Source organism: Rhea americana, unplaced genomic scaffold (genome assembly GCF_003343005.1).
Source record: "Rhea americana isolate MKP2758 unplaced genomic scaffold, rheAme1 scaffold_7, whole genome shotgun sequence".
Classification (NCBI taxonomy): domain Eukaryota; kingdom Metazoa; phylum Chordata; class Aves; order Rheiformes; family Rheidae; genus Rhea; species Rhea americana.
The window spans coordinates 1,639,527-1,654,914 of NW_028186867.1; the positions used below are offsets into that span (position 1 = coordinate 1,639,527).

Below are 15,388 nucleotides of genomic sequence, written 5' to 3' on the forward strand. Positions count from 1 at the left end.
AACAACATATAAATTATACATGGAATAGAGTAAAAAATGCCCAAACGTAAATTTTAAACATTACAACTTTTAAATTAGATGAAGAAATATGGAAATATCTTTAAAAAGATTTGCTAATAAAAAAGGTTTGCTTTGTAGGTAAATGCATCCCGYCAAGAAACAAAGCTGATGGAAGAATGTGACCAGCTCATTGAAATAATCCAACAAAGGCGACAAATAATTGGAACTAAAATCAAGGAAGGGAAGGTAAGAGTTTTTGTACTTTAAGTCACAAGTGGGTCAACAAYGCTTCCACATGCTTATGACTTTTTGACTTTAGGTGTCAAATTTGTTTACAAAATTTTTGCTTAAATATTTGTAAGAATACTATGTACTCATGTACATTTGTAAGAATCCTATAGGCCACCACTACTTTCAGATAAAGAGGAGTAAAATCTGTCAATACAGAATCTTGAGCAGGTGCTCTGGATGATCCTCTTGAGCAGGGGAYTGGAGTAGCTGATCTCCAGAGATGCCTTCCAGCCTCTGCCCATCTGTGATTCAGCGATTCTGTGGAAGGCTGAAAGTCACCACCACTTTGTTTAGCATTTCTCTTTCAACATGCAATTTTGGTTAGGGATAAACACTGAGACAATTTCACCATCAGTAGATGATAATAAAATGATGACTAATTAATGCTTCCTTCACTCTGTTGGATGTTTGGCCGTGCATCCCCAAAGTTAGTTTTCATTGTGCCACAGCATTAGCTATTGTAGCTGTCAATTATCTACATGAATATGTTAGTCTAGATACTTTATTTATTAAAATACTCATAGAAAATAATTTTACATGAAGACTATGTTTCAGTTGTTTTTTTGGGAGGGAATAGGAAATCTAACTTTTTTATACAAAGAAGAATATATTTGCAAAAACACGCAGTAAATGACTTGAAGTATACATTTCTAATTACAGAGGCTTCATGGCTTAGTGAAAAATGTAATGGGCAGGAAAAAACACTACTATTCATTCAAATTTCAACCCATTGAGCTAGCTACCTGTTAACTCAGAAACATATTAAAGTTAAATTAATGTTCTTATTTACTTGGTGCATGCTGTTTACTGTTTAACTGCTAAAATAACTAATTCAAATATAAACTCTTCTTATGTGGGAAAAGCTCAGGAAAGAAATAAAGTCAAGAGCAGGTTAAATGGTTCATTTGGCTGTCAAGATATTCCAATTAACTTGAAACAAAAAGCCTGTAGGCAAAGGCTGACTTAAACATGTTTGAAACTACAGTTTCTGCATATTGTATGACAGAACCTGAATTTCCTCATACACTTAACAAAATACAGTTCTATTCAAAATGAAAAAGATGATAGTCTTCTGCATTATTATTCCTTCTCTGTTTCTCTGTGCAGTGAGACCATCTGTGCTTCCAGTGAGGTAGAAAACTTTCATTAATTTAGATCTGTGCTATATGCATAGGTTGCTTAAAAAAATACAAAAATACATACCACAACACCACTTCAGGCTCAGGATGTCCTTGAGCCACAGACTTCTGCTAGCCAAGGAGGTGCTCTGAGAAAGTGTAGTTCCCTTAACTAACGTCTCCATTACTGGCCTGTCTGAGAAAAAATGCTGGGTAGGATGGACAGTCAGGCTCACCTGTAGGGCTAATCATTTGCTCTTAGGATAGGAATCAAACTAATCCTTTATAATCAATTATATAAATATTATAATAACTACAGTTGAGGCATTTTTCATACATACCATGAAACCGTGCTAAACATTACTCAGGGAGCCCTTTCTTTGTATTGGCCAGCAAATCTAAATAGCCACAGGAAATTCAGGGCCTGTGGCTGCTCTCCATAGTCCTTTTGGAAGACAGAGCATGGGAAATTTGTCTGTAGGGCTATGGTTATGGCTACAAAGTCGGAAACACTCAAGTAAAGTTCTAACTGAGGCTGCAAGGCTGCAGATTCAGAGATACGAGTCTGACAATGTAATGCAACCCCTCATGCTTTATGTACCTATCACTCAATATGTATAAAATCTTATAGAACATTTAATGAGAAAAAAAACATTTAAATGTCAAATAGATAGGATAAATTTAGTGCAGAGGTCATTGCTGCCACTATAGGAAGGGACACTCCTCCTTTTCAGATTTGTCATCGGTTGTCTTCCAGAAGAAGATACATTAAAAAAATCAAGCAATCAAAAAACTTAAGTTCACATGTAGATCCCACAAACCATGAGATGCTCTCTGACTGTTAAAAGTTTGTGAGGTAACATTTATTTCAGTTCATTGTTTGGTTAAGTAATGCCAAAATAAAGGCGTGATCTATAGAACCTGATGACTACAAGTGAATTCCTTATTCATGTGCGTACTTCAGTTATTGAGTCTTCCCCAAGGAAGTCTAGTCTTTAACAGCATAAACATGAGCCAGCAGTGTGGGAAAGCCAGCAACAGGCTKTATGAACAGAAGGGTAGGCAGCAAATCAAAGGAGGTGATTATCCCTCTCTACGTGGCACTCASTAGACCACTCGTTAGAGTACCGTGTCCAGTTTTTGGGTCCTCCAGTGCTAGAAGGATACAGACAAACTGGAGCAAGCTCAGCAGAGGGCYCCAAGGCAATGAGGGCTGCAACACTTACCCCATGAAGAAAGGTCGGGGGAGCAGGGCTTACTCAGCCTGAGGAAGGAACAGCTTCACGGGCACCAAGCAGCCCTCACCAGTGGTTATGAGGGGTCATCGAGGAGATAGAGGTGGGCTCCTCACAGTGGTGCACAGCAGGAGGGAGGAAGACAAGAGGTACAAGTTGCAACAAGAGAGGTTCAGGCTAGAAAGCAGGAGGAAAGAAAACAAAGTTTTCTATCAAGCTTATTAATCATGGAAGTAGTTGTCCAGAGAGGCTGGAAACCTGAGAAACCTGATCTGACCTCAAAACTGGCCCTGCTTTGAGTGGGAGATTGGACTAGAGATCTCCTGAGGTCCACTCCTGCCTTAATGCTTTTGTGAGTCAGTAATTTTGTAAGAATGGATTCCTTGGTAGGTTATACTAATTACAAATTTTGCTGAAAGGTTATTCTGGGATGTTTTCTTCAAAGCACATGTTTCAAAAGAATTTTCATTAGAATATTCCACATTTATATCAAGTCAAGCACAGCAAATGTGGTATGGCATTAGTTGATCTGAGAAGCTGATCAGATCGTTAGCATTATCAAAATCTTCACACTTCCCCAGCATTTTTCTCTCTTTATTATTTCCGTCTTTAAAAGAAATACCAAAGTTACAGGACACTCATCCTTTGGTCAGTATTTTCCTTTTAAAGATTTTWTTATTATTATTATTATTTACTGTTTACTGGTGTTTTATAGTTGCAATATAATACCCTCATTTCTGCTTATGATACAAAACTCCTGTCATAATTATATCTGAAAYTAAGCTCAGCAACTTCAAAGTCTGTGCCTTAATTACAGAGACTGGGAATGTTATCTTGATTATAAATTTGGATCTTTCTGCCAATACACTTAGTTGTTCTTTTCCTCATTTTATATGTAAGTGTGGCTTAATACTTTTCTGAATTACAGATTTATTTAATTTCCTTCTTTTTTCTTACTCCTGTTCAGACTATGAGGTAGTGGTGATCCTGACATGATAAAAATGGGAAGAACTCCCAGATCTTTTAGGAACCAGAGGTTTTGCTAGCCAACATTGTCTCATTGTCTTTTAGCCGTGGATGGACTGTGCCCCTCCCGAACCTCTCAGCTAGTGATTACGGTCACATCTAATGTGTTTATCTCCAGTGCATATGTTTGCAGTAATAATAATCAGATCTTCAGTGCTACTATGCTTTTGTCCAGTTAAAAATAACCAACAAGAAAATACCATGCCTGACTAGAAGCAAATAATGAAAAGGGCAAATATATATTGTTAGTGGAAGTGAACAGTCTTTTTCATCAAGTTTTATTTTCAGATGATTTTTATGAAAATCACATCAGTTATGAGTACAAAGTAGTTAATCTCTGAGCTGCTTTTAACAGATCTCATTGCCTCAAGCAAATGGTTATCTAAATAGCCTTTAGTTATCATTTAAGCAGAAAGTGCCAGGAAATGACGCTTTTTCTTCTGTAAGAAAATAGGCCAGCTGTGCTTATTTTGGCTCTCCTCTGTTGTTTTCCACGTGGAAAATGTTGAGGCAGAAAAGCTGTGCTTGTCCCTTATAAAAAATGTTATGTGGCTAGTGGAAGGGGCTCACCATGAAGCTAGCCTGAAAGCAGCTCTTGTCAGGAAAGCCATTCGTCTAGCTCGCCCTTTGCATGACAGCTCTGCCTCGGAAGTGTAAATGTGATCATTATTTGTGACCTTAGAGATGTGATTGGTTTCTTATGTTTCTGTTCAAGGTGGTGAGGTTGAGAAAACTGGCTCAGCAGATTGCAAACTGCAAACAGTGCATTGAACGCTCAACATCCCTCATCTCTCAGGCCGAACAGTCACTGAAGGAGAATGATCATGCTCGCTTTCTGCAAACTGCCAAAAACATCACTGAAAGGTAAAGAAGAGCAATTCTTGGTAAACAGAAGTACCTAAATTTAAGGCAGATAGTTTGTCATAATTGCAGTAATATCTTGTCCCATCAAGATGTACTTAAGGAGGGAGGAATGAATTGCTACATTTTACAGTAACACCACTTTGTACTGGAATGGCAAGGGCCTTACTGTAATGCTAGATCAAAATATCCCTTTGAAAAAAGAATGAGCAAAAATGAGCATGAGCTAAGACTTTGAACAATAATAGCATCCACAAATGAAGGATGCAGCATGGATAGATACCAAGCAAAGGTCTGGCACTAAGGATAATAAATAGAGAGATGTCTGGAGACTGCAMTTCCTGCTCTGTGGAAAAGTCTGGGAATAAAATCAGACAGTGCAGAGCCTAGATGAAGTTTACTATGATCTTGCCTGACCTGTATGCCTTGTGGAATAGCAAGTGGCAAGTTAAGGAAATGTGTAACTTTGGGAGCCTGCAATGTACATTTCTGTGGTATCCCACTCAGGGCTGAGAATTTGAAAACTTGGGTGCCTGGAAGATATGACAGTTGCTATGCTGGATCTCTATGTGCAGGAAATTTCTATAGCTTCAGGATCCTAGGTCCTTTTTGTCTTGTCAGATATATCAAGGACCCAAAGATAATGGGAGCAAGCCCTTCCAGGAAATTGGGCTGTCAGAAAATCAGTTGTTGTTCAAGGCAACATTTTAAACGTTGAAATACTGTCACTGAATGTCAACAGTATTTTCTGACAAAAAAAAAATGTTCTGCTGGAACTATCAACTGTTTTAGCCATCAGATTGAGAAACRAAAGAAGGATGTGTCCGTGATAACAAACAGAAAAACTATTAAAAAGTATCTTCGTTCATTCAGCTGGGTTTTTTTAGTTCTGGTTTCACATCCAGTCCAATTTGGCTTAATCCAGGTCATGATATTCCCAGCTCTTAATTATTTAATTTTTTAACTCTATCACTTCCTCTGGAGCACTGTGTGCAGCTTCCTGGAATATCAGGCTTCATCTAAGATATTTTAATCAATTTCTGACTAAGCCAGCAATACTGGAATACTGGTTGCAGTTCCAGAAAGTTGAAATTTTGCTGAATAATAGTTAAAAAAGGGAGAAAGAGAGAGAGAAAAGCCAAGCTTGTTCACTGCAGGAGATTCAGTTTGATCTGTCACAGTTGGACCTTGTTTTGTATTCTGTCACCAAGCTATACCATGATACTTCTTTTGGTGAGATTCTGGATTTTTTTTCTTTTTTCAGTATTCCATGAAATAAACAGCAGACACTTAGTTGAGTACACTGAGTACCAGAGAATATTCATGGAAATTCCATTTTGAACTTGTAAACATGAATAGTTGCCTTATAAATATAGTCACAAGAGAGACACTCTGAAAACAAAAATAAGACCAGTTGGCATATGTAGCCAATCAAGTCTAGTTCTTGGTTATCACAGCTTACTATCTGTAATGAGATAGCTGTGAACGCCCTGAAAAACAGAGAATTATTTCAAGTGAATGAAACTGAGAAGAATAAAACAAAGTGCTTGCAGACAAATTGCAAATGGAAAAAGAGACTAAGTTTGATTAATAAATTTTTGCCCACAAGTAGCTGTCTTAGTTCTCATCAACATTTTGTTTGCTTCTAGACTRCTCATGTAAAACTCTCACCAGGGCCCATTTCCAGCAGCTAAAGCAGTCCCCCAAAGTTATACCATTTCTTCATGCACACATTTCAAAGTAATTGCAGGATAATATTCTCCATTGTAAGCAAAACAAGTAACTTTATACAGCAATACAGCAAGGACATTGCACACATTACAATGACATAGGTCATGGATTATTCACTGAGGGTGAAATGCGTTTAGTCTAGAAAAACCCTTACTGATCAAGTACAGCATCGATAGAGGAGACAGCAAATTTATTTCTCTAAACCTAAGATGATGACATGGTCTACAAAACTGCAGGCTGCTAACCTCACCAAAAATGGACTTTAATATGCTTACTCACAGAGTACCCTTTGCATAGCCCCAGACAATAGCCCAAAAAGGTGCTGATGGTATGGTCGTTGTCATAATAAATACATGCTTTATGGAGGCATTCAGAGAAGTTCTTCTGCTTAGACTCCTGCTTATTGATTTCCTAGCAAGGCCATTGTTGAATTTTAGAGATACACAAAAAGTTGAGTTGGCCCTAATACAAGAAATGTGTCTTCTGTACTAGATATAAAAACATGATGGTGTGACTTCTTATGAACCATGGGTAAAAATAGCACAGGAAAAAAAAAAAAAAAAAAGGAGTGAAAGAGCTGAGGGAATTTTTATCATTAAGCAGCACAGGGTAAAAGCTAGTTCATTTATCCTCTCCAAAAAGGTCATCTCTGGTAGCATCTACTTGGGACTTAATTCTCCATCCAGAGTTGCAAGAGCAAAAGTGCTAAGACTGTATAACAACAGTTATTGACTAGGAAACTTTCTCGGGTCAGTTCTAGAAAACTATGCTAATGACAATGAGTCTTCTTCTAGTTTTCTAATTGTATTATCCTAAAATATAACAGGAGAAATACATGAAAACGTAGTTCTTAGTAAGAATTTGGCCAGGAACCTTTTGAGTCAGGTCTACAGTTAAATACTCTAGTTTGGGAAACTTTTAGTTGAAGCAATCAAAATATTTTGGACTGACATGTCATGAATAACAGGTGGGTGACATAAGTTGTGTGCGTGATTGTGTATTTACCTCAAAACCGAAACAATTAACAAATTTCTGTTATATAAGAAGAGGCTTAACCTCTTTGCTTAAACAGACCTGAATTCTTTCCTGGGCTTTCTATAGACAAATCCAGTATCCATCTATCCAGCAAGATGTATTTTGAGCTGTCAAGCTGAAAAGTCCCAAAAATACATCTTGACTGCAGGTCTCTTGTAAAAGCTTGTGCCTTTGTATTGTAATGCTGGAGAGACTAAAAGTGGGTGCAGCTTTTAAAATGAGCTAGGCAAAATCCCTTCAGTTTTGAAGGATATATAACCGTGCACACTTGCTTTACAGGGAAAAGCCTTTCAAAATAAACTGCCCTGACATCTATTTGTTTTATCYCCACCTCCGCTGCACCTTTTGAGGTTAACAGCCTTGCTTAGCTGCTGAGGAGGTGTGCTGAGCTGCACCAAGCCCTTGAGACAGAGGTGTGAAGGAGTGCCTGGAGCAAGAGACCACATGGGGAAACAAGGGGTGGGAGAGACACAGCATCTGTCAGGGTTGCTTAAAATACAAATAAAAATGCTAYTTGTGCTACTTTGGTTCAGTAGGTGAGTGGAAAGAACCATTGAAAGCAGACTGAGGCTTAATATTTTGTTAAAAATGTATCTAACTCTGCATACTAAGTAGAGGCTAAGTAATAATGCATTTTTTTAATGGAGTCTTCTCTCCCCCCCCAAAAAAAGAAGTTCCTAACTTAAACCATATAAACAAAATACTTATAAAGGTGTTTTTTGTCAAGYCTTTTGACATGTAATTGATAAGGATGATTATGTATCACCTTGATATGAAAGCTGCTGTGTACTTTGAGTGTGCTAAAGTATTTTTTTCTTTTCATTATAGGGTTTCCATGGCRACTGCATCCTCCCAGGTTCTTATTCCTGAAATTAATCTCAATGATACTTTTGATACTTTTGCGCTTGATTTTACCAGAGAGAAGAAATTGTTGGAATGCCTTGATTATCTTACAGGTACTTTTCTTTTCAAAATGCTCAAGTTCCTCGTAAGACATTCGTGATAGGATTTTCTTCATTGCCCTCCTTTTTACCCCTGCTCCTGAACTTGTAATGCCAAGCAGCCCCGGAATGCCACACGTGGTGTTAGGTGCTACAGGGCACGACTGGAATATATTTCCCATCTCCYGTCCTCACATTCCTTCCCAGTAGGGCAAGGGCAAATGGGAGGGAGAAATAGTTAAAAGCCTTGGATCGTTTATCTTCCATGCCTGGTGGAGTGACCACCACAGTGAACATGCAAGGAGGAACAGCTTGAGTTCAGCGCAGAAGGGCTCAAATTGCTTCCCCAGGGGAGGGAGAGCAAGGGCCAAATCCTGTGTCCCTGGGTCGGGTGGTACATGTGTCACGGTTGGGGCTGCCTCAGAGCTGCAGGGGACTGCAGCCTGGCAGGWCTCTTGTAAGCAACTAGAAGCTGTTCAAATGATCAGCATCAAGGGCGCAGCAAAGAAAGTAGTCTTATATCAGTGCACACTGATATTGCCTATTTCCCCCACTGTGTAACTGTAAGACCGTGCTGCATTCAGGGCCAGAGAGCATGCAGCGTGCTCTTCACTAGGGTGAGGGTTTGGTTTTCCACAGAGCAAAACTCCAGCTCACTTAACAGAGTATTTGGCCTAAAGAAGCCTGCAAGATTAGACCCTTACTCAAGGTCTGAGTAATGTGCAATCTTAGAGTATGTGATGACTCACAAAGAGAAACAAATTACTGTAMTTAAGAGTGTTTTGATTTCAATGTCAGAATCAGAACAATTCATTCYAGTTCAATTGAAAACAGAAGAGATGGCGAGTAGGTTTTCATTTTGCCAGGTTTCTAAGCATCTGCTGCTAACAGTGAGAATCTGCAATGAAGGACACAAAGCATTGTTAGAAAACCACTTAAAAATTTCATCCGTACCCCTTCCTTTAGCCTAGTTTGCAGGAGAGGTGCCTGCGATATTTCAGAAGAATGTGAGAACGCAGAGTCTCTGCATTGCCAGCAGTTGGATCCTTTGCCATGCAGAGAGCTAGTTTCTGGCTTCTCTGTGGGGAACGAATACTAGGAGGAGCAAGGCTGGTATGCAAAGGGCAGCACACTCTTGCCTTATACAACTGTAGAGGGTTTTGGCGTATCTGAATGAGGGATTTTATCTGCGAGAAATGTTCGTATTGCTATGTAATTGGTGAATGCAATCAGTGTTTAACACATACCTAAGTAAATAATATACAGTARTGCTGTGGTCTGAGTCACTTGCTCCTTTTTATATGGCACCAGTGAAATATCCCATCAGTGAAATGAATCCTCCTCTCCCCAAACTCTCCTGGAATTCTGCCTCTGTATTGAGCACTCACCCCAAAACTGTAATATAAAACCACAGAAATGAAAGGGAGGAGTAACAAAAAGSCAGACTTACTTGTCCTAACTTAGGAATCTAAATGTAAAATAATCACCCTCAACTTCCTTTAGGAAGTTTAGTTTAGAAGAGGAACAACTGCCTCATTTGAAGGCATGTATCGCAAGTTAAGTGACGCAGTTCTGGAGGTGCCTGTTTCTCCCTGTTAGCTCTAAAGAGAGGCTAAAGTGACTCATTCACATTTAGATTTTCGCCTTGTAGACCTTTAAAACAATGTGAAGTGAATTCCATCTAACAATCTCTTCCCCTCACTCCAGTCTTCTCCCCTTTGCACATCACATGCCGACATTACAAGCCTAATCACTGTGCACTGCAGAAAAGGAAGAACATTTCCATCCCAAAATGAAAGGCAGTTTTGCCACAAGGTCTAGTGCCATGAAGATCATTTCTGTGGTCCATCATGGTTGCTGTGCCGCCTACATATTTCCTCCTCACCCTTCTTCCTACCTCATCCTCAGTCTTGAAAAATTGCTCACAATTCAAAAGGAATTTTCAACATATCAATTAGTTCGTAATCTACCATTTTCATCTTTGTCCTAGATGGCCAGTGAAAAATGGTTTTAGCCAACTCTGACTCTATTGGATGTAGTATTTTTCTTCACATTAATAAATAGCATATGGCTGCAATGACAAAATCCAGACCACAAGTCCCAATTATCAAAGCATAAAAATGAACCTATCCAGACCGTTAAAATACATTTATTTACATACATTTAAATATGCATATGTATATGTKTGTATGTATAATCCCAAGAGTTAAATACATTTGATTATTCTATGTTGTTATTCAGAAAMTCTAGATGATAATTTCAGATTGATGAGTGGAATCTTTATAGCTCTTACTCTGCAAATTGTRTGATAGAGTGAATTGAGATTTACTTTTATCATGTTTGACAGAGTTAAATAAAACAAAGACCATTTGTAACTCCATTTGTAACCATTTGAAGAAGCCTGTATTATAGCTGTTGTCTGTACTACTGGACAAAATGTCAAAATTCAGATTCCAACCTCATCCTCTTGGTTGTTGCCTTCAAAACAATTGWCTGTCTTCTGGAAGTTTTCTTCTCCTTTGGTCCTTCCTCAGTGTATTATTTGTCAGTCTTCTTCATTTGTCCCCCACCCCTGAGTTTTTTATGTGGCTTACTGAAGTTTGCACCTTTCTTTCTTTCCTCTATAGAGTATCTCTAGGCACTTTGTCTTTGTGTTGGTGATGTATGCATCTGTCTGTCCAAAGCTTCTGGTATTCAAATGAAAGTCTCTGATATCTCTTTGAAAGTTTCTAGCCAGACACTGAGATGTCAAGCTCAATATAGTAAAACAATGCTCTTAATCTGCCTCTGATCATTCCTTCCTGCGTATCTGTTTTATTTTGAAAGCTTTCTTAACTTGCCATTTGCTCAAGTCTATCATCTGGAGCTCACCTTTTACCTACACCTCTGTCTAGCTAGATCCAGACAATGCCTACGATGGACACATCCCTTCTGCACAATGTTAAAGATCGTTTTGATCCATTGTGCATCAAAAAGTCCTGTCCAGAGTCTTACTGCTTTGAATCTCAACTGTAGCAATATCTATTATTTGACCTTGAAATTTGCCTGTTTTAAGAAGTCCCTTCTAAAACAAAGATACATTTTCCTCATCCATCACTTTAGCTGTGACTGCACTTATATGTATGTATCATCTAGCATATGCCAGCAGTTTCTTCACATTAGAATAACTTCATTCTGGAAACCCTTCACAACCTACCTTTCCTCCAAACTTACTTTCAATAGTAAGCGGTCAAAACCCATCTCCAGCAAGCCCAATATCATGTTTTGAGTGTAATCTCTTTTCATTCAATTGGTTTTGAAAAGGTCTGGAGTACTCAAAGGGTATGTCTACATGTCTGTATGGCCAAGCCCTTGATGCCAAGCTTATACATGGCATGCTGCTAGCACATCGAATTTATAACCACATCTGTTGTAGCTGTGCATCTCAAGTTCCTCCATACAGTTTCTGTCTAGTGTTTTAACACACTGGGGATCCAGTAGTTAACTGAGAGAGGTTCAGAGCAGCTTTCTCATCTCCCTCATACTCAGAGCTGACAATGTGAACACTGCTAGCAAAATTAGGTCAAAGTGATGGCTTACATCTTCCTCTTTTACTTAGGATTGAAATCAGTAAGAAACCTTTACAAATTCAATCATCTCATCCCAGCAGGGAGGTAAAGCACAAACAAATGAAAGGAAGTTGATGAATTTTGAGCAAATTTGTGTGACTTTGCACTGAAAGGACCCACCCAGTGGATGGGTAGTGGCTCCACCCAGGAGCCACTACACCCATGCTGGGACTCATCAATGAGAGGTGGCAGCTGCTTAAGCTGCCTCTTAGGTGAATAGACCATGGGAGTGCTTTCAGTCTGCTTCAGGGAAAAGCCATGAAAATGACATTGAACAGAAGATGAGTTAGACTGACCTGATTGACTTTGCCCTGAAAAGGAGTAGGTGTGCTCACAAAGTCAGTTATTTCTGGAAGGAAATTTAAGAAACTTCTTTTCTAATATTAGTTATTGCCTTTCAGGCACTTTATATGCGATTCCTGACTATGTAAGTGTGTCCCCTCAGTTCTGAGTCAAAGTCACAGAAAAGAACTAAAACAGACTTCAGCAATGATTTTAATTCTTGTTAGAGAGTGTTGATTCATGASTTCAAGAGAAGGAAAGTCAAAGTGACTGAAGTGGTTACTACTCACAGGTGTTTGCCCTGGTCCTCTTATGGAGATTGCCACTCCATGACCAAGCAGAGCTACTGTTGTTGCGAAGCACTTCCTTAAACTGCTGCAGTTTTCATTGTGCCTTGCTAAGTCACCTGGCACTGATTCCAGGTTCCCTCACTGCTCAAGTCTGTGAATTTTGGTGTTTCAGGCACTGCTTCACTTTTTTTTCAGCTTTCCTTGACATTAGGTGAAAATCTGTGGGCAGGAGACAGAAAACAGCCAAGGGTATTATCAGCATCAGCTGTCCAGCTTCAGTCTTGTTATGGCTGTGAGTCAGTGCTCTAGCCTCACCCTGAAATGGACTGGAAGTGCTCACAGGCAGTCACTGCATCTCCACCAAGCAACAGGACTGAAGGGTGGGATATAAGGCTTTCTGTCTTACAGCATTAGGTATGCAGCACTAGGATGGTTCTTCTGCTGCTTTGCTTGAGCATGCTGGACTTTGTCATTCTGGGCAGTGACTGAGCTCGCCACTTGTTGAAGGATGCGCTTCATGGCCATGCATGAGAAAGTGCTGGTGTAGCCTTGAGACCATCCTGGACTCTCTGTAGCGCTTTCCCTGTGGCATCTGAGCTTTGTAGCAATTCCTATAACTATGAAGGTGAAGATAACTGATTAAGGTCAATCTCTTTAATTGCTTTATGGATTTTCACCATACAAAGAAATATTTCATGTGGAATAATGATTTTTGCAGTCAGACTTCTGCATTATTTTGGAAGTCTTGAGAAACCATTCACAGAGAGACTTCCATGTGTATCTATCTACAGGAAAAGCAAGTATATTTTTCTTCTGTTCTGAGTGGTTCATGACATAAATGTTGCTGAAGAACTGAGTTTCACGCAGTATAGTCTCAAGTGAGTGTAAGTTAAATAAAAGTTCAAGGGAGAAGATGCCCTTCTTAGGTCAAATATCGCTGTTGTTCTTATTATGTGAAGGCCTGTAAATCTCCAGTCTTGTGTAAGGCCTGCCAGGTGTGCAAACAAAAAGAGAATATAAGCTGTTTTTTTCAAAGAAGTTGAAGGGCCTTAGGTGCTATTGAAATGTAGCTATGGTTTAATGAACTTAAGGTCCATTAAACATTCAGTAATTGTTGCTTCTTGTTAAATTATTATTTATTATCTATGTTACAGTAGGGACCAGCACATTTCTCAAGTACAGAATTCCATTCTATTAGCTGCATGAGAAGACTGAAGAAGACTTTGGTGGAGTATTATGACAGAAAAATTTGATCCATTTGTATATTTGTAATGAATTTTCTTCCAAAAATTTTTTTGCCTCTGAAGACAAAATATGAAAATGAAGCTTCAGCTATAAAAAAAAAAATTTAATAGCTAATGTAGATTATCCTGCTAGAAACATACTCGAGGCATAGCTAATAGGAGCAATRCTGTCTTATATGGCTTTCACAACAGTTAGCTTCAGTCAGTACACACCATCTAAACTGCAGTACTAAATTTTTGAGAAGGTTGTTTTATTTTTTTGTCCTTATGTTTATATTCTCCTTATGGGATAACTGTTCTTATTTTAGTTCATTTCTATCCCTCTTTATTAATATCCATCTATCCCAAGGGTGCTCTGCTAAGGAAAAAAAAAAAGCACTAGTAAGCTTCTGTGCAACAATAGTTAGAGCATCACAAATCATAGTCATGTGATGAAACGCATCTGAACATTTCCTTATGCCTCATGGTTGAAAAAGGCTCCTTGGAAGTGCGTCTGCATTTTAATCCGTGGAACATGCRTCAGCAAAACAGGAATATAAACTATACATTCTTAATGGAAAAATAAAATAGATGGTTCATAGAAATAAGTTGCTGCAGAAGAAAAGGTGGAATTCTTTCAGTGGCTTTTTTTTGTTGTTTTTGAGACCATTATTTATGACTCAGAAAAGTTAAGGAACTGACAGCAAAAATACCCACTCAGCGTTGCCTTCGTTTTTCCTTAATTGAGGCATATTTTGTTGTTTTGCCTGAAATTTCCTCCTTCCTTGCTCTGTGATAGTGAGGAGGAACAGTATGAAGCATAGATATTGTTTTCTTGCATAGCGGTGGCATACAGGGACAACGATTAGGAAAGGGGCCCCCATGGAGATAAGTGTGCAGGACAGCCCACTAGTCTTTTTTCAAAGAGTTGCCCAGGCGTAGAAGCCAGGGGGACAGGCTCCTTTAGGTCCTATCCACACTCTACCTGTCACATGAGGGCTTGGTTAATGATAAAATGCAACGCCTTTGATTTCGGGGAACAATCTGCATAGACACATAGATAGGGAAGATTGCTAAATTCAAATAATAAACTTTCACAGAAGGTGAATAATCAGCACYGCTAGCTATTCTTATTTAGGTGTTTGGTTCTGTAGAAAATGCAAGCAAGGAAAGTTAGTACCTCAGAAGTTTGCTTCAAGTTGCAGTTCTTTAAACAGGTTTTTAAAACAAACCTATGTGTTTTATATGTGCTTACTCCACAGACTGACTGCAGTGATCCTGTTTATTTAAAAAAGGAAACAGAGGGACAACTTTTTTATTAAAATGTTTGGACTGTTTGCTAGAATTATTTAATTAGCAATGATATTGAGGTTCACGTCATAATAGTTGTAAAATCATGATATGATAATAACGCCTGATGCAAGACTGAAAAAGTGAATTGGATAACCAGCAGAAATTATACACATGTATATTAAATATCCTAGTTAGGAAATAAATAAGGGTGAACTTGGAGAGAAGACAAAATTAAGCATGAAAGCATGACTGAGTGATATCCCAATGCGATATTTTTTAAATATCACATCACTGAACTTATGTCTATCTCTGTTAAGAYAGGCAAGGCAAACACTGCTTTGAAGTCAGCAGTAAAGAGAGTTGACTCTCCCTTTGGATGTATGCATTAATGAAACTTTGATAATTTTAGCATAGTGGTCAGAAACAAATCCAGCAAAAACAGCGTGTCAATTAG

At 38.7% G+C, this 15,388-nt stretch overlaps 1 protein-coding gene across 6 annotated transcripts in view; it reads left to right on the forward strand.

The window, feature by feature from the left end:
- The window catches only part of MID1 (midline 1), a 243,082-nt gene that overhangs the window by 214,049 nt on the left and 13,645 nt on the right, over positions 1 to 15,388 (forward strand). For all 6 annotated transcript variants that reach the window (XM_085321588.1, XM_085321587.1, XM_085321585.1 and 3 more), the window contains 3 exons: positions 139 to 246; positions 4,386 to 4,534; positions 8,126 to 8,253. In XM_085321588.1, coding sequence (XP_085177714.1) covers positions 139 to 246; positions 4,386 to 4,534; positions 8,126 to 8,253 — 385 coding nt within the window. The remainder of the gene's footprint in view (positions 1 to 138; positions 247 to 4,385; positions 4,535 to 8,125; positions 8,254 to 15,388) is intronic.